The sequence below is a fragment of the Labeo rohita genome, chromosome 2, assembly GCF_022985175.1.
Source record: "Labeo rohita strain BAU-BD-2019 chromosome 2, IGBB_LRoh.1.0, whole genome shotgun sequence".
Taxonomy (NCBI): domain Eukaryota; kingdom Metazoa; phylum Chordata; class Actinopteri; order Cypriniformes; family Cyprinidae; genus Labeo; species Labeo rohita.
The window spans coordinates 8,128,314-8,152,326 of NC_066870.1; the positions used below are offsets into that span (position 1 = coordinate 8,128,314).

A 24,013-nucleotide genomic window follows, 5' to 3' on the forward strand; every position below is an offset into this window, starting at 1 on the left:
ACAGTTTTGATCAAATACAGTCCTTCAAAAACATTTAAAAATTGTGACAATCTCAAACTTTTGAACGGAAGTGTATCTAAAATGTTTCATCAGACCAGCTATGTAAGCATTGTTAATTTTGGTAATGAAATTATTGATGAAAATATATTCTGAAATATTTTGTCTACTATAATAAAGATGAGGCAGAAAAATATGCATAGTATAATGGCAATACTTTTAATTAAAAAATACTTTTTATAGGGACATATTTATATTTTTAGTACAAGCTTCAATAAATGTTTGCAGCGTTTTTTAAATGTCTGGTAAAAGAAGTGAAAAAAACAGTAATTAATAAATATTTTATAACAATAATTAAAAAATACTTAAAAATAATAAACAAAGTAATTAAGAAAATGTGATGAATAAATTTAAAGGGTGTTTTTGTCAAAACACAGAAACTGTAACAAAACCACTGTTAATAGTTTTTATGTGGGAAAAAATATATATTATTGCAAACATTTTTAGTGCTTTATCCAGTCTGGACTTGGCTATAATACACTAAACTAGACTAGTCCCTCCATCTGTCACCATGACTCCCTAGAAAGCCCTACATTTTTATACAGTAGTTAATACAGATTTGAAATATAAAAAAATTGAGTTGCTTCAACTTTATTGTTTTGTCCATACAGCATCAGCCAGACTTGGCAATAGGGGTGCATTTGATGGACAAGTACACCTTCTACTTACTGGAGTTTCTGGAGGAAGTCCACCCCGCTAGCCAAGCAAACATGAACGATCTGGTAAGCGTGTGTGTGCACGCATGTGTGTGTTTGTTTGGTGCTTATAATCCTTTGTTTGTGTTTAGAATTCCAGCGAAAATTATACGGAGATTGCAAGGTCCTGTAGGAGCATTTCCCTTGTCTACTAGTGCGAATTGAACTTAAAAAGCGTCCGTCACAAAGACATCCTGTCGCCTCAGATGAAAAGAATGCCCTTGTGGACCACAGGTCTCTTAGCACGCCACTTTAAACAGAGTGGCTAATATAGGTGTAGGTCAAAAAGCTTTGAAATAGTCAGGAGGGAGACCTTTTCTCTGAAGGCCTGGGTGAGCTTGAGTTTCTCTTCCATTCATCTAAGTGGTTGGAGTCCCACCAACTCCCACAATCCATTTTGATCTCTCCTGCCCTCCACATCCTCTATGCTTGGCACAGTGCTTCCTAGATCAAACAGGTCCAGCAACAGCCCCTTTTCTGGTGCTTTTTTGTTCCCTGTGCTCTTCTCTCTCTCTCTCTCTCTCTCTCTCTCCATTCTACTGGATTAGCAACAACATTATTGATTTCCCGTGGGAGAAAGAGAGAGGTTTTAATGTTGATAGAAAAGGGCCACTTGAACTCTCATGAATGATCTCTCGCATGAATGATCTCTCTTTCATTGTCATCAGAAAGATTGCAGAATGACTTTCTGGCTTTCACTGTGCGCTGGGAGTTGTGCTAGAGCATAATGCTCTTCAGTCGCCAAAGGTTCATTTATCTTAATTCTGAAATTTCATCAAGTACGCTCTTAAAACTGAACTGGGCGTTCAGTAAATGTTGTTTGGAAGTCACATCAAGGTTGGTTTGTAGTCATTCCAGCCATAAATACATATACATTACTTTACAAAAGTTTGGGGTCAGCAAGATTTTTAAAGTTTATTTATTTATTATTATTATTATTATTATTTTAAAAGGGTCCTATTATGCTCTTTTACAAAGTCTTGATTTTGTTTTGGGGGTGAACTAGAACATGCTTTCATGCTTGGTGGTTTGAACGCATTATTTTTAACATAATTTACATTATTAGAATACATTTCTCCCAGCCTGGCACATAAGGCTCAATTAGTTCCGGGTTTAATGAAGGCCCGTCTTTCGAAAAACTAAATGTGTTGTGATTGGTTAGCTGTCCCACTGCATTGCAATTGGCAAACAGCTTAGACGGTATTTCAGTACTGCCACACCCCTTGTCAAAGAAGCAAGTTCTGTGTACAACTGTTAGCGCAAGCTAGATTAAAGTGATTCTTACGTTTTAAATATGGATAATTTTCTTACAAAAACACATCAATTCACTACAGGAGGCCTTTATTAACCCCCCAGCCTTTTTATTATAAATGGATGCATATTATTGGACTTGTTTTGGACTGATGAGGAGAAACACCCATCTATGCCGTTCTAAAGCTTGGGAGTGCCAGGGTAAATTGTAATATAGCTCCGATTGCATTCGTCTGAAAGAAGGAAGTCATATACACCTAGGATGCATGGAGGGTGAGTAAATAATACACTACAGTAGTGTTGGGTTCTATTATCAGCCTGCGAGATCGCCAAAACATGATATTATCGTGCTAATGTATTTAATTATTTACATACTTAGTTTCATTGCCTGAAATCATCTCCAGCATAAGGCAAAAAACAGCCTAACATTATCAGAGAACATCATCACTGATCAGCCTAGTCTATTCTAGTGCAAGTTTATGCATTTTAAAAAACACTTGCGTTATAAGTGAAGTTATCTACACTGTATGATGAATAAATCTTTTACCACACATTGCACACGTCTGCGGCGCGTTATGGCTCCGATGCGGCAACTGGAGTAGATCGCGGCTTCGGCATGTGTTTCGACCCCCTGTACTGCACACATCTGCGGCGCATTACAGCTCTGAAGCGGACGCCACTCTAGTCAATGCTTGTGTTTATAGCCGCCACGCTGCGACTCGTTGAAGCAGTTCTTCGTGCTGCATCGCTAAAGTTAGGCTAATCCCCCACCTCGTCCCTAGACACCCCCCCCAACAATTCGAATTTCCGTGGGCCGGATTTAATTTAATGATATTCTAATGGCCCGCGTTGTGACATCATTGCATGATGAAAAAAAAAAGTTGTAGTCCAAAGGAGCCGTTTGTTGTAGTTCTTGAAAAGGGATTTTTTTAAAACGAAATATCTCCTTTTGGAGTGGACTCTGTAGACTTTGTGATTTGTAACTTTGTAGATCTTTTTTTTATGCCCAAAGATACACACCACACACTGAAAAAAGATGTGAAAAAGTGAAAAAGCATAATAGCACGCCTTTCATTTTTTTTGTAGGGGCCTATTGCATCTGTTAGTCTTTTTTTTATTCTTCTTCTTGCAGGAAAGTTATGAATTTGGCATACAGAAGACAGTCTCAATATTAACCATACCAATTTTAGAGTTTCTATCTCAAGCTCTCTAGCGCCACCAACATGCCAAATTTGCACTCCTACTTTTGCTAATAACCTTTGAACCGTAAGGTTTAGAAGCAAAATTCTTTTTCATCTAATTCCTTACCGAGTCATACCGAGTTGAATGCATACCAAAATGTACATTTTTAGGGGTCAAGATTTTTCGAACAAGTTCTAGATGGTCTGTCTGATTTTCACCAAAATTGGCTTAGATCATCTTCAGACAAAGCTGGAAAAAAGTTATCAAAAGATTTTCAATAGACCAAACCATTCTCTTAAAGTGTGTTAACGAATTGGACGAAATTCACGCAAAAATGAACATGAGGCTATATCTTCAGAACACTGTCCAAACTTGGTATGTGTTATACCAAGCATGACCTGAGGGCATGTAAGTAGTTTCAGCACAGCACCACAAGATTGTCTCGTTAGACTTGGTGCAGCATACCAAATCAAATGATATTTACTTCAAAATTCTCCTTGGCTCATACAGAGTTGAATGCATGCCAAAATTAACATTTTTAAGGGTCAAGATTTTTTTTAATTTTTTAATTTTTTCCGAAAAATCTACATTTTCAAACAAGTTCTAGATGGTTTGTCAAATTTTCACCAAAAATGGCTCAGACCATCTTTAGAGCATAATATTACATTTACTATATTTTTGATCAAATAAATGCTTTGAGGTGCATTACAGACTTCTTTCAAATCTTTAAAAAAATATTTTTAAAAACAACTTGTGAATTGTTGAAGCACTGTTTGCTTTTTTTTGCTGTTGTTAATTAGGCTGTGTTAATCATGGAATTGCTGGACAGAGATGTTTTCATTTAGCTGCTTTTACTTTTTATTAGCATCCAAATAGTCAATAATATACAAAACTGCTTGGTCTTTAATCCTACATTTTGTCTTTTTTGCTGATTTTGCAGTTACAGCTTATGAATTTAATAAGCTTATTTATTGCATTAATTCTCAAATGCTTTCATTCAGCAAACATTTTTAGAGGACCTTGTTCTTGATGTTTTCTGGTAAATTGTATTAAACAATTTTGAGAAAAAGTAATTAGGTAAGCTTGAATCATTTTAAAGTAGTTTTTATATTGACATGTTTACAGTGATGCATACTAAACTATGCAGTGGTTATTGTTAGCTGATATGCCTCTGCACATATTCCTGTTCAAAAATCAAAAAATCTTAGTCCATATTACAAGTCACATTGTGCATTATTCATATGTGCATACTATTCCAAAGAAAGAAAGTCTCCATTTCCCAGTCATGATCTCGGTTCCCAGCAGGTCAAAATTTCCATTCTTTCCACAATCAACTGCAAACTGCTTTCAGTTCTGGCTCCATTCTGATACAGAAAGTCCACTTTTCACAATCCAGTCATTTCCCATTGGATAAAATCAGACATTATTGAATCTCGTTCAATATTCAGTTTTCAGAATATTCAGTTAAATATGTCACATTATGGAAGAAGAAATGAATTGTGAATGCAATTTAATGCCGACCCCCACACACCTCATTCCAGCTGGAAAGGATTGAGTCTTAACATATTTTATACTGAGGTCATAGTAAAAAGCATGCTTTAGAGCTTAGGGTGGATTAAGAGAAAAAGTCCCAAATTTCAATGTATTTAATGTTTAGATAATGCCTAAACCTCACAGAAACGGAGCAAACAGAGAAACAAATGTTTAATCGCTTAGGATGGAATGTATGTAAGGGTAACATTTTAGTTACATATGTATTTTTTAACATGAAAATGATGTTGAAAACCTCCACAAATGATCAACCGAGTTCAAACAGCTGTTACTGGTTACATTGTCTATGTCCATGTTTAATCTGCAAACCAATTTTCATTCATTTTCAGAGTCTGTTTTTATAAGAATTCACAAGATCTCATATTAATGACACTTTCCTGCACACCATAGTTGGATGTGCGGGAACAGATGTTATTTAAATGGTAATTTTTGTTCTTTTTCTTTGTATTCAGTTCTGACAGCTTGCAGTTCTATTAAACTGCAAATCCATTTAGGAATGAATGCGCTCTTAGAACTTGGCAACCCGTAATTAATCTCTTTGTTTGTGTGTCTCAGTCTCATTTGACTGATAGTTATGTGTTTGTTTCAGTTTAAGGTGTGCCCGCAGAGTCAATGCGTGTCCACTCCGGGTCACCGAACTGACCTGTTCCAGAGGGATCCGGGGAGCGTCCTCATCACTGACTTTTTCGGAAGTGTCCGCAAAGTGGAGATCACCAAGGACACTATCAATCTGACATCCCCTGTAGAGCTGCCAGTACAAAAGTAAGTAGAATACAGTCATTAGTCTCTAAATGATCTTGAGCATTATAGTTTCCTGGAAAAATGAAGTGCATCTTCTGTAGTGAATTGAGTAAATTTGCCTATTAAGCATTGACTATGTCACTATGGACATAGTGTATGATTATATATATATAATGCAGTTGGCTTATACTTCCTTTATAGTCATTGAAAGCTTTAATAAACATGAATTTGTGGTATAATGTGTGCGGGAGCTGGGATCATGCTACATCCTGTTCATCGGGACCATGCACTGAAGTGACAGACCTGCAAAATAACTTTAACTGATAACTTTTCCTGCATTTTCTATGCTAACTTTAGAGGAAAAATTATTTGACTCTTAAACTTACTCAACCTCATGATGTTTAAAACTTGAATGACTTTTTTCTTCCAATAATAGACTAATATTAATATGTTCATATTAGATGTTTTGAAGAATGTTGGTAGCCAACATTGCATTCTTTGTTTGTACAATCAAAGTCATTGCGAAACAAAAGTTTCATTTTAGGGTGGACTATCCCTTTAATATGGTAGCTTGTTTCCGCCATGGGATAAAAAAAAAAAAGTAATTATGAGTTTTTATCTTATAATTCTGACATCATGATTTATTTTTTTCATACAGTGGAAATGGGCTTCTATACTAGAATGTCCAGTTTCATGTGAAAGTAAAACCTAATGAACCTAATATGAATAAAAACTCTATTTTTTCGGTCCAGCATAATTAATTTTTTTTTAAATGAGTGTTTAGCGGTTAGAGCAGCAGCCCTAATTAACCCGGTTTGAATGTTCCAGAGCAAACAGTCTAATTTAATGAAGCATTAGAAGCATTGTGGCCATTCACTATTAAAAACCTTATTGGTGATATTGACTCCTCTAATGACCTGTTAATGATTTAGCATACTGCGTCACCATGGTTACTATGAAATCTGCCAAATCAGGTCACTCAGGTTTCCAAGAAGTGAAATATGACTACTGTTGTTAATAAATGCCATTTTACTTTATATAAAAATAAGACTTCAGTAGGAGTTTAACATACAGTGCTTATAAATGGTGTACTTTTCTCAACAATTTGAGTGTTAAAATTCAAAAAGCCAAATATGCTAAACCATAAAACCATTTTCTTATAGAAAGAGCTGTTTCTTTTAAAAAAGAGACGAGTTTCAAATCTGCCAAACCTCGTACTAAACAATCACAACGCCATCGCAGTCTAAACGTGTTTAACAGATATTTCTTACTGTGAATTTGCAAACTTTTTATTTGCAAAGATGTATTAAAACAGCGTTCAGAAAAAAGTAGCTACAAAAGGGTCCATTGGCTTTAGGTCCAAACAAAGTGCTGAAATGAAACAAAAGGGGAAATGTACAAGAAGGTGGAGGGCAAAAAGAAAGAAGGCCTAGTCTCAAGCGAGATTTGTGCTATTGCAGTTGACCTTTTCTGTGGTGGGCTGAAAGGAATATGAAATCTGAACAGGAGCAGGAAACTTGAGAGAGCATAAAAGGGCTACTGACCATAGCGACAGTGCAGTAATAATGGCCTGTGATGTTGAATGTTTAGTTGATTGATTTTTGTTTTGTTTTTGAAATGTTTATAGTTTTCATCTAACATCAGGATTTTTCTTTACTATTTTTCTTCTGTTTTTTTTTTTTTTTTTTTGAATACATGTGATGGTTTTCTTTCACATCCACAGTTTGTCTTTTCCCAGTGATTTTTTTTTTTTTTTTTTTTTTTTTTTTTTCAAAATAAGCACAAATATAACAATAATAATAATAATGTAAGCACAAAATTAATAAAGGTTTACTTGCTTTTTGATGTTTACTTTTGGAAAAAAAAAAAAAAAAATATATATATATATATATATATATAGTACATTATTATATGTAAATCTTTGTTTTGGAAGTGGTCTTCTCCTTTAAGTCACACTGAAAATGCACTAATAATACCGAAACACTTAATGCATATCTCAAATCAACTCATTGTTATATAACGCTAGCAAAGGTTATCATGGTTGTTTACTTTTGCAAAATGTCTTTACCAAACAAGAATGACAGCTGTAATGTTAGAAATTCAGTGCTGTATATGTTACATGTTGTTCTATGTACAAAATGATTCCTAAGTTCCTCTTTTGTATAGATGGTAATGAAAGTGAAATACTAACACTGTGTAGTGTTTCAGCTTCAGCTACATCTAATTGTTTTGATAGTATTTAATTTATGCTTTATACTGAGAGTATATGTCAGTATGGTGTTATTTGTGCCAAAGCAATGATAAAAGATCCACAATATAGCCCGTAAAGACTGCTGTTGTGCTCAGTGTGAAGAGTTTTGAAAGAGCAACCCAAGTAAATGGCTCCTAGAGACTGTAAAAAGTCTGTGATGGCATTCCCAGACATTGTGTTATGAAACATTTAGGCCACAAGATGGCAGTAGTATTTCTTGGTTTACTAATCTGAAAAGCAAAAAATGTATTACAGGTTTTCTCTGCTGTCAAACTAATCTGTAATGCAGTCAGTGTGTGGATAAGACTAGATAAACACATATTAGATTCCTCAGCGTCATAGTGAAGTGAATTAACTTTATCTACTGTAGCTGTATTGGAATAGCAGCAGCAAATATGATTAAAATCAAATTACGTTTGGACCTAAATCTGAACCCTAATTCATCTGAAACTACAGTGCTTTTGACCAGAAAGTCTTTTTTTAAATTATTGCATTATTTCATTATTTACTGTTGTCAGGGTTACAAGTCAGAATGTGTAAATATTTCTTTTTTCTAAGCTTCAAAGATAATGTGTAACTAATTAGTGCGTAAAGCTAATTTAGCTAAATCGCTCAGGTCGTCCATGTCTCATGTCTTTTTAATTAATATTGCTGATTACTGCAGAAAAACAACATTATTTCTGTTTGAAAACCAAGTTTTGAACTATGGGCCAGGATAAGCATTTCGAATGAGTCAGATTGACGATGAGAAATAATAATGACTTCCCCTCCCCATCTTAGTTTTAGCAAATACATTATAAACCACCATAATTTTTAGCACCCCTCACTTAAATTGTACTCTTTATGAATAAAATTGCTATGGCTATGTGTAAACAGCAGCTGAGATGTCAATAAATGAAATTAGTGTATGGTGAATAAATGAATAATTAATAGTTAGTAAATAATGCATGAGATAAATCACTTTGTTCCACTGAAATGCATCAAATTGCTAATCATTTTCATCAGGTATTGCACAAATTGTCCTTCCTTTAGTGTTTTAATTTTTTATCATTAATAATTGTATTTTGTAGATGCAGTTTTGTATTACTTAGAAGCTTATGATGAATCACACTATGTTTTAAAAGTCATTAAAGATGGCTGCTGAGAATTTAGCTTTGCCATCACAAGAATAAATTACATTTTAAAATGTATTAAAAGGAAAACAGTTGTTTTACACTGTAATAATATTTCTCAAGGTCTGCAGTATTCACATAAATTACTGAATTGTCTTGCTTATTTATTTTACGGGTTGTTCATTGAGCAAAAATAAAGTCTGCTGCAGGCATACACAATTAGATAAGTGATTACAGGCATCCCTTATCATTTTGAAGCTGAATTGCTTGGCTCCACTGCAGCCTTTTTTGCGTGTTTTTTCCTCTATAGAAATAAACTATGGAAAGTGCAATTTGTTTATCCTCAGGCAAAACCAGCCACATTAGACTTGATCTATTGTTTACATCATATGACTTAAAGGAATAGTTCACACAAAAAATTTCTGAAAATATACCCTCAGGCCTCATGTAAATGAGCTTGGTTTTCTTTATCACAACAGATTTGTAGATATTTAACATTGCTTCACTTGCTCACCAGTGAAACCTCAGGAGTGAATGGGTGCCGTCAGAAAAAGCTGCAACATCTATAATCTACATGCAATCCACAGTCCACCAGTTAACATCTTGTGAAGTGAAAAGTTGCATGTTTATAAGAAACACATCTATTATTAAGGTGTTTTAACTTGCTTTTTGCTTCTGGCCAAAATACCAATAATCTATCCACAATAAGGCTTCCTGCAGTGAAAGTCCATCCCCTGTTGTCCTCTTTATTTATTAATTTGTTTAGAACTGTTTTGGACTGTTTTCACTTGTGCACAGTGCATCAGTGCATATTTCTCTCCTGACTCACACTATCCATAATTTTGCTTTCTCCAATCAAAGATCTCAAAACAAGCAATGGGTTGAAGTTAAAATGTCTTATACTTGCATTACTTGTGGTTTATTGTGATGTTTTTGTCTGCTGTTTTAATAACTCTCTTTCTGACGGCACCCATTCACTGCAGAGGATCCAATGATGGACGAGTGATGAAATGCTAAAATTCTCCAAATCTGTAAATGATGACAAAACAAACTCATCTGCATCTTGAATTACCTGAGGGTCATTTTTAGGTGAACTATTCCTTTAATTGCACTGTCAATCAAAAAAACAGTTGATGATGTAGCATAGGTATCCTTGTATAGATTGTGGAGCATCTGTATGTACATCTAATATTGGTCATTTGAAATCAGTATGGAATAAAAAATGTATGTATTTTCTAAATGTTAGACGTGAAACATTCATCCATGCTTCTTCCAGTGCAATGACACATTTCTCTCTGGTGACGATGCCAAAATTCTCCAATCATTTAGTCCAGCTAAAACCCACCACTTTCTTAAAATGATCTCAATCCGATCAGCAACTAATGGATAGAACCAGCTTCCTGCTCAACATTTTTTTCTTACTCGACAATCTGTTTCACTCAAATGTAAAGATCTGTTACTACTCTTTCATTGTGAATGTAAGTGTTTCAGCAAGCATAACAGGAAAAAAATCTAAAATTATGCTAATAATGGTGGTAGTTTTAGTTTTGTTCTTAATAATTGACATTTCATGCATGCTAAAGTAGTTTAGGTCACTGCTTCATCAGCCTATGCACTGAACAAGCTGTCAACCCGGTGCTAGTTTCTAACAGTGACTGTTGCTTTGGGAAATGGAAGTATCCTCTCTTTCCCCAACGTCACAGGCTGTCATGACTCACTATACTGGCACATCTGTGGGTGAAACGACAGCATATGCACCTGAGGGGAGGTCTCTGTCCCCTGTCTCTTGCTGTCTTACAGCTGTCATGCATGGCTGGCATCCCCGCTCTCTTCTACCATCAGACTGCCTTGACAAGGACATGTGTCCACTCTCTAATGCCTGGTCACCTTGCTCACTCTGTCTGGCCCTGTGACAGTATGGACTAGTTGTGTCACATCTGGAGCAGCGCATGTCTGTCATGTGGAAACGTGCCATTAAGGGTGGACAGCTTTCACTGAACCTTCTTTGATTACCAACTGTGACTTACTTTCTTCTATGGAGCACAAAGAGGGAACAGAAGTTTTCAAGTTTCTAAACAGTATCATACCTTGAAAGTATTATATGAAGGTCATGCAGTATTTATATATTCACCACTAGTCAAAAGATTGGACTAATTCAGATTCAGAAGCCTGTTATGCCCACCAAGGCTGCATTTATTTGACCAAAATAACAGTTTTTATTTTTTTCATATTTAAAAATGTCATTTAATCCTGAGATGGCAAAGATGAACCTTTTCTAAACGACCTGTTATAGCTTCCCAAAGGGTAAATTTCAACACTTTTTTTTTTTTTGATAATTATTGGCCTAGAGAGTCCAGAGAATTGTACTTCAGTATTTTTTTCCAGATTGAGCGAAAAACCTAGGACTAGTTTGCAAGAGAAGGTTTCTTACATCTTCTCATTCATTTAACAAATGATTTGATTGACAGCAGTGGTTCTGGAAGCAAAGTTGCCTGGAATGAGGAGTTCTGTTGTATGATATGAATATCGTGCGACACACGACCTACAGTTGTTTACGCCCTTGAAAAATGCAATACCGGCCCCCAGTGGCCGATTTCTTTCAAATTTCTCTCAGACCTTTGGGCCTGTGAGTCGAATAGGCCCACCGAGTTTTGTTCCGATCGGCCTCTGTTAACCTTGTGTAACAGGTGCTGAATATTCGTTGGCCAATGGTGGCCATGTTTTTTGAAATATGCAAATGTCCTTGTAGACAGTTGTGGCACTTCAGACCAAGACCATGCACACCGATTTTCATGGTGACAGGACAAATGGTTGCGCAGTTAAAGCTCTTTTTTTTTTTTTTTTTTTCCTCTTATAGTGCCACCGAGTGGCCAAGCTCCATAATTTTTCTTTCCTGTGTTCTGATAAGTGTTCTACATAAGTGTTCTGAGTTTGGTGGAGATATCTCATTCCATTCAATAAAAGTGGCCCTGCCCCTTTTGAACGTTTTGGCGCCCCTTTGCAACAGCGAAAGTTTAAGTTTTTTTTTTTTTTTTTTATTAATATTTATTGATATTCACGCTTCAGAAAATCTTTCTGCACTGGTTTAGTCTCGATCGGGCAAAAAACCTAAGACTAGTTCGCAAAAGTAGTTTTTTCAACAAATGTGAAATACCTGAAAATTTAGCTAAGCTCACGATCTGAGGCATGTATCTTGTCTGGCATGAACCAACGATTCCAATGATATCAGACACTTCAGTCTGCGACTGAGAGTTTAGGAGATTGTAGTGCACCCGATTGGGGCGAGCCTTGGTCATGTTGTAGGCCGTTTCAGTACTACCATCCCTCCAAGTTTCAAGTCTCTACAATCAGTTTTACATTGAGATTGCTGATCATGACCATTCTAACAATTACAATAAGGTTTCAGCGCTATGCGCTTGAACCCTTAAAAACAACAGTTTTGTGAACCAATTTTAAAAGAATAACTACATATTACATATAACTACTGAATTACATATTGAAAACTATTTTAAAGGGGTCATTGGATGCTAAGTTCACTTTTACATGTTGTTTGAACATTAATGTGTGTTGACAGTGTATGTACAAATCTACCCTATAATGATAAAAATCCATGCAGTGGTTTTTAATTAATCTGTAAAAATAATATTCCCTTTTTAAAATCGAGCCATTCTCAGATGCCTGTTGTTGTGGCATCACACCGACAGAGGCCGCTCCCACGATAGTTGATTGACATGAGCGTTTTACCTCAGATCAGCTGTAACGGTCCGCCCTCTTTGTTTCGATGCCGGAGCAGGGATGTAAGTTAGACAAGAATATCTCCGATTGAGCGATTGAGGTGTTGTGTTGCTGGATGTAATAATGAACATAGTGGTCGTCATTTACTCCCGACATCTGAGCCGCTGAAGATGCAGTGGATTACGTTTGTTTGTGAAGGGAATGTGCCTCCCAATCTACATATATCCGTCTATGTTCGCGTGAATCATTCATGATCCACCTTTACTTACAGCAGAAGTTTAGCGGCTAAACGCGGCTAAATGCGGCTAAAGTAAACAGGCTCGTCTCTCCACAGAGCAGAGCTCATTTGCATTTAAAGCAGCCACGACCAGAATGAGATGATTTTTGCAGAGCTTATTTTGGCAAGGTAAAAAGGGTGTTGTTTTACACAACCATTGAGAATTTTTAACCAAAGTATATTATAGACTTTTCATTAAGACCCTAAAGAATCATATCAACTTGTGGAAAAGGGGCATCCGATGACCCCTTTAATAGATAATTTCAATCTTTTCTTCAAACAAAGCTATTCTATGGCTTCAGCAAAGCTTCAAATATAATTTGACAGCCCCAGGTTTACTTTTTATATATACAATACACATTGTTTCATAGCAGCTTCACAGTATCATAAACTAGACATTATGAAACAAATTCAATTTCAGCTGTAAAGCAGCTCTACAGAAGACGATAGTGTTATTCAGCCTAATTTAGTCCAGTGTTGATTTTAGTTCAAGATTGTGGGTTCCACAGTTATGAAGCAAGTTCAGTTCAACTACAGAAGATTACAGTGTCATTATTCAGCTGAAGTCAGGCAAATTATAGTTAAAAAGTAGCAAGTCTGTTTGTTGCTTTGGGAAAAAAAATATCATGCTGGATTGGAATGATGAGGGTGAGTAAATGATGAAAGAATATTCCTTTTTGGGGGAATTATTCCTTTAGGTTTCAGCATAGCAGAACATCATGTTCTCTAGTGTTTAAAAGCAACGGAACTCTTATTTTCCCCCTCCATGAGACGTTTCTCTGAGAATGACAGTAGAGGTGTTACAACGCTAAATCATTCTGTAGCCATCCTGTTTTCTGCCTCCTTTCCACCACAGTCTCTGCTGCTGTTTCAGAGGGCTTCCATTAGGTAAATTAAGTTTTACAGAGGAGGACGGTTTAATAGACTCCCCACTCGTCTTTATGATACGTGCCCACTCTTTACGAGATTGTATTGTAATTCAGGTTTGCCCAGGGTGATGATGTTGACTGCCTAGCGGAGGTCTCAAGTCTCAAAGTAATTAAATGTCAGGTGATGTTACGAAATGAAAAATAAATCAGGAGGTGCGGCGTGGGCATAAAGGAAATGAAAGTGTACTCTCAGTACACGCTCACCCTCTCTTGACACCTTCTGATAGTTTTTCTTATAAATTTACCAAAACTCTTTGATTAAAAGTTCATCCTATAAAATAGTTGCAAAATTGCAGTGATGGATGTTGAATAATTTTGAGTCTCTTTAAATGGTTCATTAGCTGCATTGCCACGTATTTCCTGGAATGCTTTAGTGCCTATTAGTGGTGTTTGCTAAGGCAAGTATCATTACGAATGCTCATGCTTAAGGTTTTCAGCAAAAATCTGAATTCACACTAACAGCAATTTACAGTGGTAAATCGACAGGAAGTCATTTATTGGCAATTTCCCATACCGTATGCAAGAATGACTGTTGGTGATGCAACAAAGCTGAGCTCCACTTTAAAGTCCACATGAACCATAAGTTGTGACCGACTTTCCACAATACAGTAATGTATTTTAGAGTAAAACAGAATATTGAATGAATAAAACAGCGGGCGGAGTTTGATTAGACTACTAGACTATTAGATTAGACTAAAGATTATGAAAACAAACATTTGTGGATTAACTTGCACTGATTAATTGTTCACTGCATGAGTAATAATGTCCGCTAAGTAAAATTGGGTCAGTTTTCATTTCATGAGTACTTTCATCGCCGTGACACACCAATCTGATGATCGTCCGTTGGTCAATGTAAGGCCATTGATGAGCCTCTGTTGGCCTAGTTTTTGCACCATTGGCACTAGTCGAACTCCTGTCGATGCTTTTTGTTTAATTGAGCATGTTGAATTGGAGCTGAAGCCCATCAGTGAAAGCACACTCTGATTGGCTGTTTAGCGTATTGAAAAAAAGAAGAAATGGATAGAAGTAATGAAAGCAATTAAACAACAAATTCAAGACGGCTTCTCATTATATGTCCCCAGCCCTAGTGGTGCATTCAAAATTGTGTACTGTCTGAGTAGGTACTACATTTGAATGTGAACTTACTTAACAGCTTTTTCTCTTTCATACTGTATACAGTCATGGCCAAAGATATCGGCACCCTTGCAATTCTGTTAGAAAATGCAACACTACTCTCAGAAAGTTCCAATTGCAAACGTTTTTATACTCACATGCTTATTGTTTTTGTTTCCACTGCAACAACACAAAAAAACAGAGATGAAAAGCCAAACTTGATAAAATTTCACACAGAACTCAAAAATGGACTGGACAAAATTATTGGCACCTTGTCAAAATTGTAAAAAATAATTGCTTTTCAAACATGTGATGCTCCCGTAATTTGTATTTAGACACACCTGTGGCAAGTAACAGGTGTGGGCAATATAGTAATCACACTTGCAACCAGTTAAAATGGAGAAAAGTTGACTCAGCCTTTGTGTTGTGTGTCACACTGAGCACGGAGAAAAGAAAGAAGTGTGAAGAGTTGTGTTTGTGTGTGGACGGAAGAGCAGAATTAATGAAACATTACAACGAATGATTATTCGAATGGTGGATTAAGAACCCTGATTAACTTCCACACAAATTCAAGCTGATCTGCAGACACAGGGGGTACAACAGTGTCAGCTCGCACTATCCGTTGCCATCTGAATGAAAAGGTACGCTATGTTTGGAGACCCAGGAGGACACCACTGCATAAAAAAGCAAGAGTGAAGTTTGCCAAAACTTATGTGACAAAACCACAATCCTTCTGGGAGAACGTATTGTGGACAGATGAGACAAAAGTAGAGCTTTTTGGTAAACGACATCATGGCACGGTTTACAGAATAAAAATGAGGCCTTCAAAGAAAAGAACGCAGTTCCTACAGTCAAACATGGTGGAGGTTCAAAGATGTTTTGGGGTTGCTTTGCGGCTACTGGCACTGGATGCCTTGACTGTGTGAACATTATCCTGAAATCTGATGATTACCAAAGAATTTTGGGGCGCAACGGCAATTAAAGGAAACCATCCTTTCTATCTGAATGACTTGGAGGAGTTTGCAAAAGAAGAGTGGTCCAAAATTCCAGTAGAGAGGTGTAAGAAACTCATTCATGGTTACAGGAAGCAATTGATTTCAGTTTTTTTTTTTTTTTTTTTTTTTTTTTTCCCCCAAAGGGGGTGCTAGCAAATATTAAGTTAAGGGTGCCAATAATTTTGTCCAGTGCATTTTTTGTGTTCTCTGTGGAATTGTATCAGATTTGATTTTTTTTTTTTGTGTGTGTGTGTGTGTGTGTGTTGTTCCAGTGCAAACAAACAAACAAAAAAATAATAAACATATGAGTACCAAAAGATTTGCAACTGCAACAATTTTCTAAAAGAAGGGTTGCAATTTCTGACAGAATTTTAGCCATGACTGTAGTATGAATTTGGGTAGTTAAATTAAATTCAGACGTATACATCCGCCATCTTGTTTCTGTCACATGACCTACCAGCGTCAGTTGGGGTGCTTCACTGCCATTCATAAATCCTTTCCCATGGCCTTGTGGGATAGTAAAGTGTCCATTGAATGCACACTTCAGAATCTGTCCAAAGGCAGTAGTAGGTCATCCTTTCAGTAGGTCTACTGTTTCGCCTTTTTACTTTTCAGACATAATACTCTTTTAGCACACTGTTTTCCTTATTCTTTATAGTAGAGAAATATTTGAATTCAGATGCAGCATAAGCTGAAAATTCAGCTTTGATCACAGAAACAAATTACATTTTAAAATATTTTCAAATATAAACAAATACAAATAATAACTCAAATAGTTATTTGACATTGTAAAAATATTTCACAATGTTACTGTTTTTGCTGTTTTTTGGATCAAATAAGTGCAGGCTTGGTGAGCAGAAGAAACTTCTAATAACTGTACAAAAAACTTTTGCCTAGTACTGTAGTTAGGCCTAAGTATCACTTTTTGTTGCATAACATGCATTAACACATATTACATACGTGAATTAAACCTTGAATTATGGAGCTTGCAAAGATTCTCAACAAGGATTTGAAGGAAGAATCTGAGATACTGGGTTGCATCTAGATCTTGAGATCAGAACATAATAAAGAAGGTGGGCTCTTTTGACTTGGCCAAGTAAGAAATCACCAAATAACCACCCAAAATGCCCTATCTGCTGCTTAGCAGCATGCTAAAACCAATTCATATTAGTTGCTGGAAATGTGGAGATTTGCATTAGTAAACACCACTCGCAATCTCTTCTAAAAAAAAAAAAAAAAAAAAAAAAAACGTAAATTAAAAAATATAGTTTATATTGTTACTTGTCAGTATGGAACAGAGAAAAACGATTTGTTACATTGCTACTGCAGTGTTTTTATTGCTGTTCCATTGCTCGAGTGCAGACGTTGTAGCCAACAGGCTCACAGTAAATAATCTAGCTGTGTTCTTGTTGCTTTTCCGTTTTGCAGTAATTCAAGTCTAGCCATCTGAACTGAGACCAAAAGTGGTTCAATGTGCCTATGCTATACACATGGCTAGAATGACAGGCCATTTTGTCAACTAACAGAAAAAGCCTCATCCCGGTGGGCCGTGAATTGGCTGCCCAGGCCACTCATTGAAATACAAGAATGATTTGTCGTCTGAAATACTGTGCTCAACTATAGATTACCAATTGCCTCCGCTCTTCAACATATAGCAGCGCTACAGTCATTTTGTTAACCTCAGGCCCTCATTCTTCATGCAAACACTTTTCAGTTTGTTTGCTGTTTGTTCAGTGAATAGTAAAGACACCTCTAAAATTACCTGTCAGTCACCACTCCCACGTCACCCAAATAATAGTTAAAATGCTTGATTCATTTTATTCGTCCTGGTAGCCGTATAATAGCGTTGCTCCAGCTAACTCGGGATGCTTGTTTTTCTTGAACGAAATACACAGATACATATTATACAGAGAGAAATTACAGTTACCACAAATAATGTAGCCCAGTGGGATTTCATGAGGGGTTTTCTACCACTTTCCCTTTCTTCTCTCTATTCATTATCAAGGACAATTGTTTTTGTTGTGGTACCTTCCACTCCAAATCACACTCTGTCTCAGTCAGTTGTTGTGTGGAATTGAGAGCTGCATACTGAATTTAATTTCAGCAGCCACTCATGTATGAAGTTGCAGACAGACGGGCTGAGGCAGATTCTTTCGTCTGGTCCTGAGCTTTGCTGGCCTACATGGGGGCCAAAACATCATCCCACCACTCAAACTAACAGACTGTGGGCAGTCGCGGAGGGGATGGCTGTACGGTGGTGAGGCTTTGGCCTCTTCAGCCTACTGCATAGTAATGTAGCTAGATTAGAGGGTGCTTCAATTTTATGAAACACAAAACAAGTAATTTGTTTAGTTTTTACCACAGGCAAAGTTTGAAAACATTACATTTACAAAAAAGGACTTGTTTTGTCTGCTGTTAAGATATTTATCATGGTTTTTTTTTTTTTTTTTTTCCTCCAGGTCTGGAAGGGGTGATATACAAATCGAATCGTTAACTTATGTGGACCAACTTCCAGTGTCTGAAATTATTCATCAGGTAAGACTATATTTAAGTGTTGTTGGAATTTGTAAATGACGAAATGGTTGGAAAACAGCAGGCTGAGGGTTTGACAGTATTCTTACTGAAACCCATTATCAACTGAAATATGTGTTTGATTCAAAGGAGGTTCACCAATTTGATGGAAAAAAAATCAGAAACACAGCATTATGTTGTACTGCAAAGATTCATGTAGCATTGTAGGGAAAAGATATTCAGAACATTTGGGGCCTCATGCAGTCAGTGCTGATGTAGAAAATAAGAAAAATAGGAGTAAGACTTTTAAACAATGACGGTGATGCACCATATTTGCTAACATAGTTAAGTTTTGTTCAGCTATATGTTTGAGAATTTGTGAACCTCTTTGAATATTCTATATTTCTGCATAAATATGACCCAAAACATAATCAGATTTTCACACAAGTCTTAAAAGTAGACAAAGAGAACCCAGTCAAACGAATGAGACAAAAATATTTATTAACAGTTATTTATTCAGGAAACTGATCCAATATTACACATCTGTGAGTGACAAAAGTATGTGAATCTATAGGATTAGTAATTAATTTGAAGGTGAAATAAGAGTCCATCTGTTCATCCATGTTTTCAGTCACTGAGATGACTATCAGGTGTCAGTGCCTGTCGTGTTTTATTTTAACAACAGAGATCTATCAAAGTTTGATTATGTTTGTGGAAGTGTATCATGGCAAGAACAAAGGAGATCTCTGAGGACCTCAGAAAAAGTGTTGTTGTTGCTCATCAGGCTAGAAAAGTTTACAAAGCCATCTCTAAAGAGTTTGGATTCCGTAAATCTACAGTTAGACAGATTTTGTACAAATGGAAGACATTCAAGACCACTGTTACCCTCCCCAGGAGTGGTCATCCAACAAAGATCACTCTAAAAGCAAGACTTGTAATATTCCACGAGGTCACAAAGGAACCCAGCGTAGCTTCTAAGCAAGTAAAGGTCTTTCTCTCATTGGCTAATGTTAATGTTCATGAGTCGACCATTAGGAAACACTGATGAGTTGCAAGAAGAAAGCCACTGCTTTCTAGAAAGAATATTGTTGTCCATCTGTGGTTTGCTGAAGATCAATGCGGACAAGCCAGAGGGCTGTTGGAGAAATGTTTTGTGGACAGATGAGACCAAAATATAATTTTTGGTTTAAATGAGAAGCATTATGTTTGGAGAAGAGAACACACTGTATCACTGCAATTTCCAACAGAAATTAACACTGGAGGCGGTAAAACAGCAAGCACTTGTAATCATTTTCGTACACAGTTATGATTACAGCTCTATATGTTTTGCTTTCCAGTGTTGTGCCAAATTCTGACCCCCGCCAGATTACTACCCTGCTAGTATTGGTAGGTTTAGGGTTAGATGTGTGGTTAGGATTAGGCAATCATGTAGCGATTTCAAAGAGGGGGTAATAATTTGGCAGGAGCTTCGAAAATAGACACAACAACAGATGTAACAAGCTTGCTCGGTAGCTCAGTCAGTGCGGAATTTGACTTAGGAAACGTAATCCTTGGGTATGAATTGCGCTTTTACGTCACATTCACTTTTGTTCATACTATTTAGGTATAATGCAGATGGTAAGTTATTTTAAAACGTCACAGAGTATTTGAGTTATAGCGCCACTCAAAGGACATTTCAAGTCAGAACTGGGGTGACATGTACAAAAACAATGTCACATAAAATGTACCATATGTACGTTCATCTGTTCCGGAGGGAAAAAAAGAACACTCTTTTAGCGTTAAATATGTCATTGAAATGTACATGGCTCAATGTATTTCGCGTCTTCCGAGAAAGTTCCCACAGGCACGTTTTCGTCATGAGATCAGTTGATTTATACCGAAATATAGAATATTCTAGATGGTTCACAAACTTTCAGTCACAACTGTATGCAGCTTTGGAAAAAAATTAAGAGACAACTGCAAAAGTATCAGTTTCTCTGGTTTTACTTTTGTGCTTGAGTAAATTGAAAATTTTTCGTTTTATTCTATAAACTGCTGACAACATTTCTCCCAAATATTGTCATTTAGAGCATTTATTTGCAGAAAATGACAACTCAAAACAACAACAACAAAAAAGATGAGGATGTTTTCAGACCTCAAATAATGCAAAGAAAACAAGTTAATATTCAATCAATATTTGCTGGAATAACCGTGATTTTCAATCACAGCTTTCATGCGTCTTGACATGCTCTCCACCAGTCTTTCAAATTGCTGTTGGGTGATCTTTTGCCACTCCTGGCAAGGAAATTCAAGCAGCTTGTCTTTGTTTGATGGCTTGTGACCATCCGTCTTCCTCTTGATCACATTCCAAAGGTTTTTAACGGGGTTTAGGTCTGGAGACTGGGCTGGCCATGACACCTTGATTGACGTGGCTGTGTGGCATGGAGCATTGTCCAGCTGGAAAAAACCAATCCTCAGAATTCGGGGACATTGTCAAAGCAGAAGGAACCAAGTTTTCTTCCAGGACAAGTTTGTATGAGGCTTGATTCATGTGTCCTTCACACACGAATGTTATTGAATGAAGTACCCCCTGATCATCATGATTCTTCGCCAAATTTCAGTGTGTGCAAGATACTATGGCTTGTAACCCTCTCCAGGTTTCTGTCCAAACATTAGACAACCAGGTTTTGGGCAAAGCTTGAAACTTGGACTCATCAGAGAAGGTCCAATCTTTACGGTCTTTTGCAAAGCTCAGTCTGGATCTTCTTTGCTTCCCACTGATTAAGGGCTTTTTTTCTAGCTTTGTAATGACTTCAACCTTGCCCCTTGGAACCTTTTTCGAAACGTCCTCGCAGTGCACTGCACTGCACAGCTGCCACTTGCTATTCTTTTTGTAGGCCACTTGATGCCATCCTATGATTGTTGAGTGACATTTGATTAAGTTGGCAGTCATCCTGGTCAGTTTTTGCCCTCTGCCGGTCTGTAGCTTTGTTGTCCCCAGTGTCTACAGCTTGACCTTGTTCTTAAAAATGGCTGTCTTTGAAATTTTAAGGATGGAAGCAACTTGATGTTCATTGTGTTCCTCTGCCAGTAAAGCCAGAATTGAACCCTTCTTTTCCTCACTCAAAACTTTTCTTTTCAGCTCTTTTGGCATGGTCAGTAGTTATTATTTGATTCAAATTACCTTTGAGGTACTACTAGCACTGTTTCCCATTCTTCTGGTCCTATTGCAAGATGATAGTGAATGACGGCCACAGTATTTTTTTAATACTTTTTGTGATCACCTAATCGGTACTTGATTAAGCAGAATGATGTGTACCTGTGATGAAATTCAGCATAAATTGGAATGGAAATGCTGCCATAAATGTAGAGATAATGATTTAAGAACATTTTTTCCAGAGCTTTATATATGTGATTTCTAAACATAATGTCTATGTCCCCGTAATTCAAAAGGCTTAAAGAACATACTAAATTATGTTTTGTTTTTTCCAAATCTCACAAAGCACAAAGTTTTCTGTGAGGGGTAGGTACAGTATAGGGATATGGTTGGTGTAGGGCTATAGAAAATACAATTTGTACAGTATAAAAACCATCAGGCCTATGGAGTCCCCATAAACCACCATGTGTGTGCGTGCATGTGTGTGTGTTCGGGAAGGTTGGATTACACTCATAATAAAAAAAAAAAAATGTGTATGCTGCAGAAATATAGACCCCAGACAAATGTTGTTTGCTGCAACAGTGTTTGTTACTCATCTCACTCATACAAATGTATGTATGTATGTATGTATGTGTATATATATATATATATATATACTTATTGTTTTTGTTTGCACTGCAACCACAAAAAAAAAAAAAAAAAAAAAAAAAAAACAGAAGTCTTGATAAAAGAAACTTGATAAAATTTCACACATAACTCAAAAATGGACTGGACAAAATTATTGGTACCTTGTCAAGAAATAATTCCTTTTTAAGCATGTGATGCTTCAGTAATTTGTATTTAGACACACCTGTGGCAAGTAACAGGTGTGGGCAATATAGTAATTACACTTGCAGCCAGTTAAAATGGAGAAAAGTTGACCCAACCTTTGTGTTATGTGTCACACTGAGCACGGAGAAAAGAAAGAGGTGTAAAGAGTGGTCTGTGGATTTGAGAGAAAATATTGTGGAAAACAGGAAAAATCTCAAGGCTACAAGTCCATCCCCAGAGATCTTAATGTTTCTATATCCACTGTGCGCAATATTATCAGGAGGTTTACAGACCATGGCACTGTAGCTAACCTCTCTTTACGTGAACGAAAGAGCAAAATTAATGAAAAATTACAACAAAGGATTGTTTGAATGTTTGAACCCAGATTAACTGCCAAACAAATTCAAGCTGATCTGCAGACAACAGTGTACAACAGTGTCAGCTCCTATTATCCGTCGCCATCAGAATGAAAAGGGAAACACTTCAAAAAGCACTCAGATATGGTTACAGACAAAGTGCTGGAGAGTTCTGAAATGGCCAGCAATGAGTCCAGATCTGAATCCCATAGAACACCTGTGGAGAGATCTCAAAACAGCAGTTGAGAGAAGGCATCCTTCATATCTGAATGACCTGGAGCAGTTTGTAAAAGAAGAGTGGTCCAAAATTAGAGGACCAGTAGAGAGGTGTAAGAAACTCATTCATGGTTACAGTAAGCAATTGATTTCAGTTTTTTTTTTTTTTTTCAAAGGGGGTGCTACCAAATATTAAGTTAAGGGTGCCAATAATTTTGTCAAGTGCATGTATGGGTTCTATGTGGAATTGTATCATATTTGACTTTTCTGTTTTTCCAATGCAAACAAAAAAATAAACGTGAGTACCAAACATTTGCAACTGCAAAAAGTTTTTGAGAGAAGGGTTGCATTTTCTGACAGAATTGCAAGGGTGCTGATATTTTTGGCCAAGACTGTATCAAAATGAATACAAATGCAAAACAGAATTTTGCAAATACAGAATTTTATGTAAACCTGCAGTACTTAATTTTTAAAATAATCGAAATGTACTTAATGGTTGTAATTTCACTTTATTTATTAAGTCAGCTTACTACTTGATTTTTAAAAAGTTTATTACTGAAATGAGAGTGTTGAACTTGATTCTCTTTTAATGTTCACAGGCGTGAATTACCTATCAGAAGCTCATATTCACGTCATTAATATAAAAGAAACATTCATATGTAATTTGTTTCTTTTTTACATCTTTGGTGTGAAATTTGGTCCCTTTGTTTAACATTAATTAACATTCAAAATGTACAATTGATTATTTATTTGAAATATGTTTATTTTCAACTTTATAAATCTTTCTTTCTTTCTGTCTGTATGATTGTCTGAATGTGCATTTATATCACTACACTTTTGAGTTATTTTACCCTGGCATTAAAGGAAACTATTTAACACGGCTGCAATGCAGTTTCTAATACAGCTGCAGAGGGAGTGACTGTAATTTTGACATCTGCTGCCATAATCCTTGAAAAGGAATGGAAATGCAAGAGTATTGTTATATTTTGCAGTTGTAGCAAATATGAATCCGAAAAATGAAATTTGCTAAACCCTCCCGTTTATATAGCAGTTTATTCTACTTTAGTTTACTTCAGAGAGTTATTTCCATATAAT

At 36.4% G+C, this 24,013-nt stretch overlaps 1 protein-coding gene across 1 annotated transcript in view; it reads left to right on the forward strand.

Moving 5' to 3' along the window:
* Window positions 1–24,013, forward strand: part of pigk (phosphatidylinositol glycan anchor biosynthesis, class K) — a 49,056-nt gene that overhangs the window by 8,208 nt on the left and 16,835 nt on the right. The window contains exons 8-10 of the mRNA XM_051096710.1: window positions 669–779; window positions 5,326–5,498; window positions 18,349–18,424. Of these exons, the coding sequence (XP_050952667.1) occupies window positions 669–779; window positions 5,326–5,498; window positions 18,349–18,424 (360 nt within the window). The remainder of the gene's footprint in view (window positions 1–668; window positions 780–5,325; window positions 5,499–18,348; window positions 18,425–24,013) is intronic.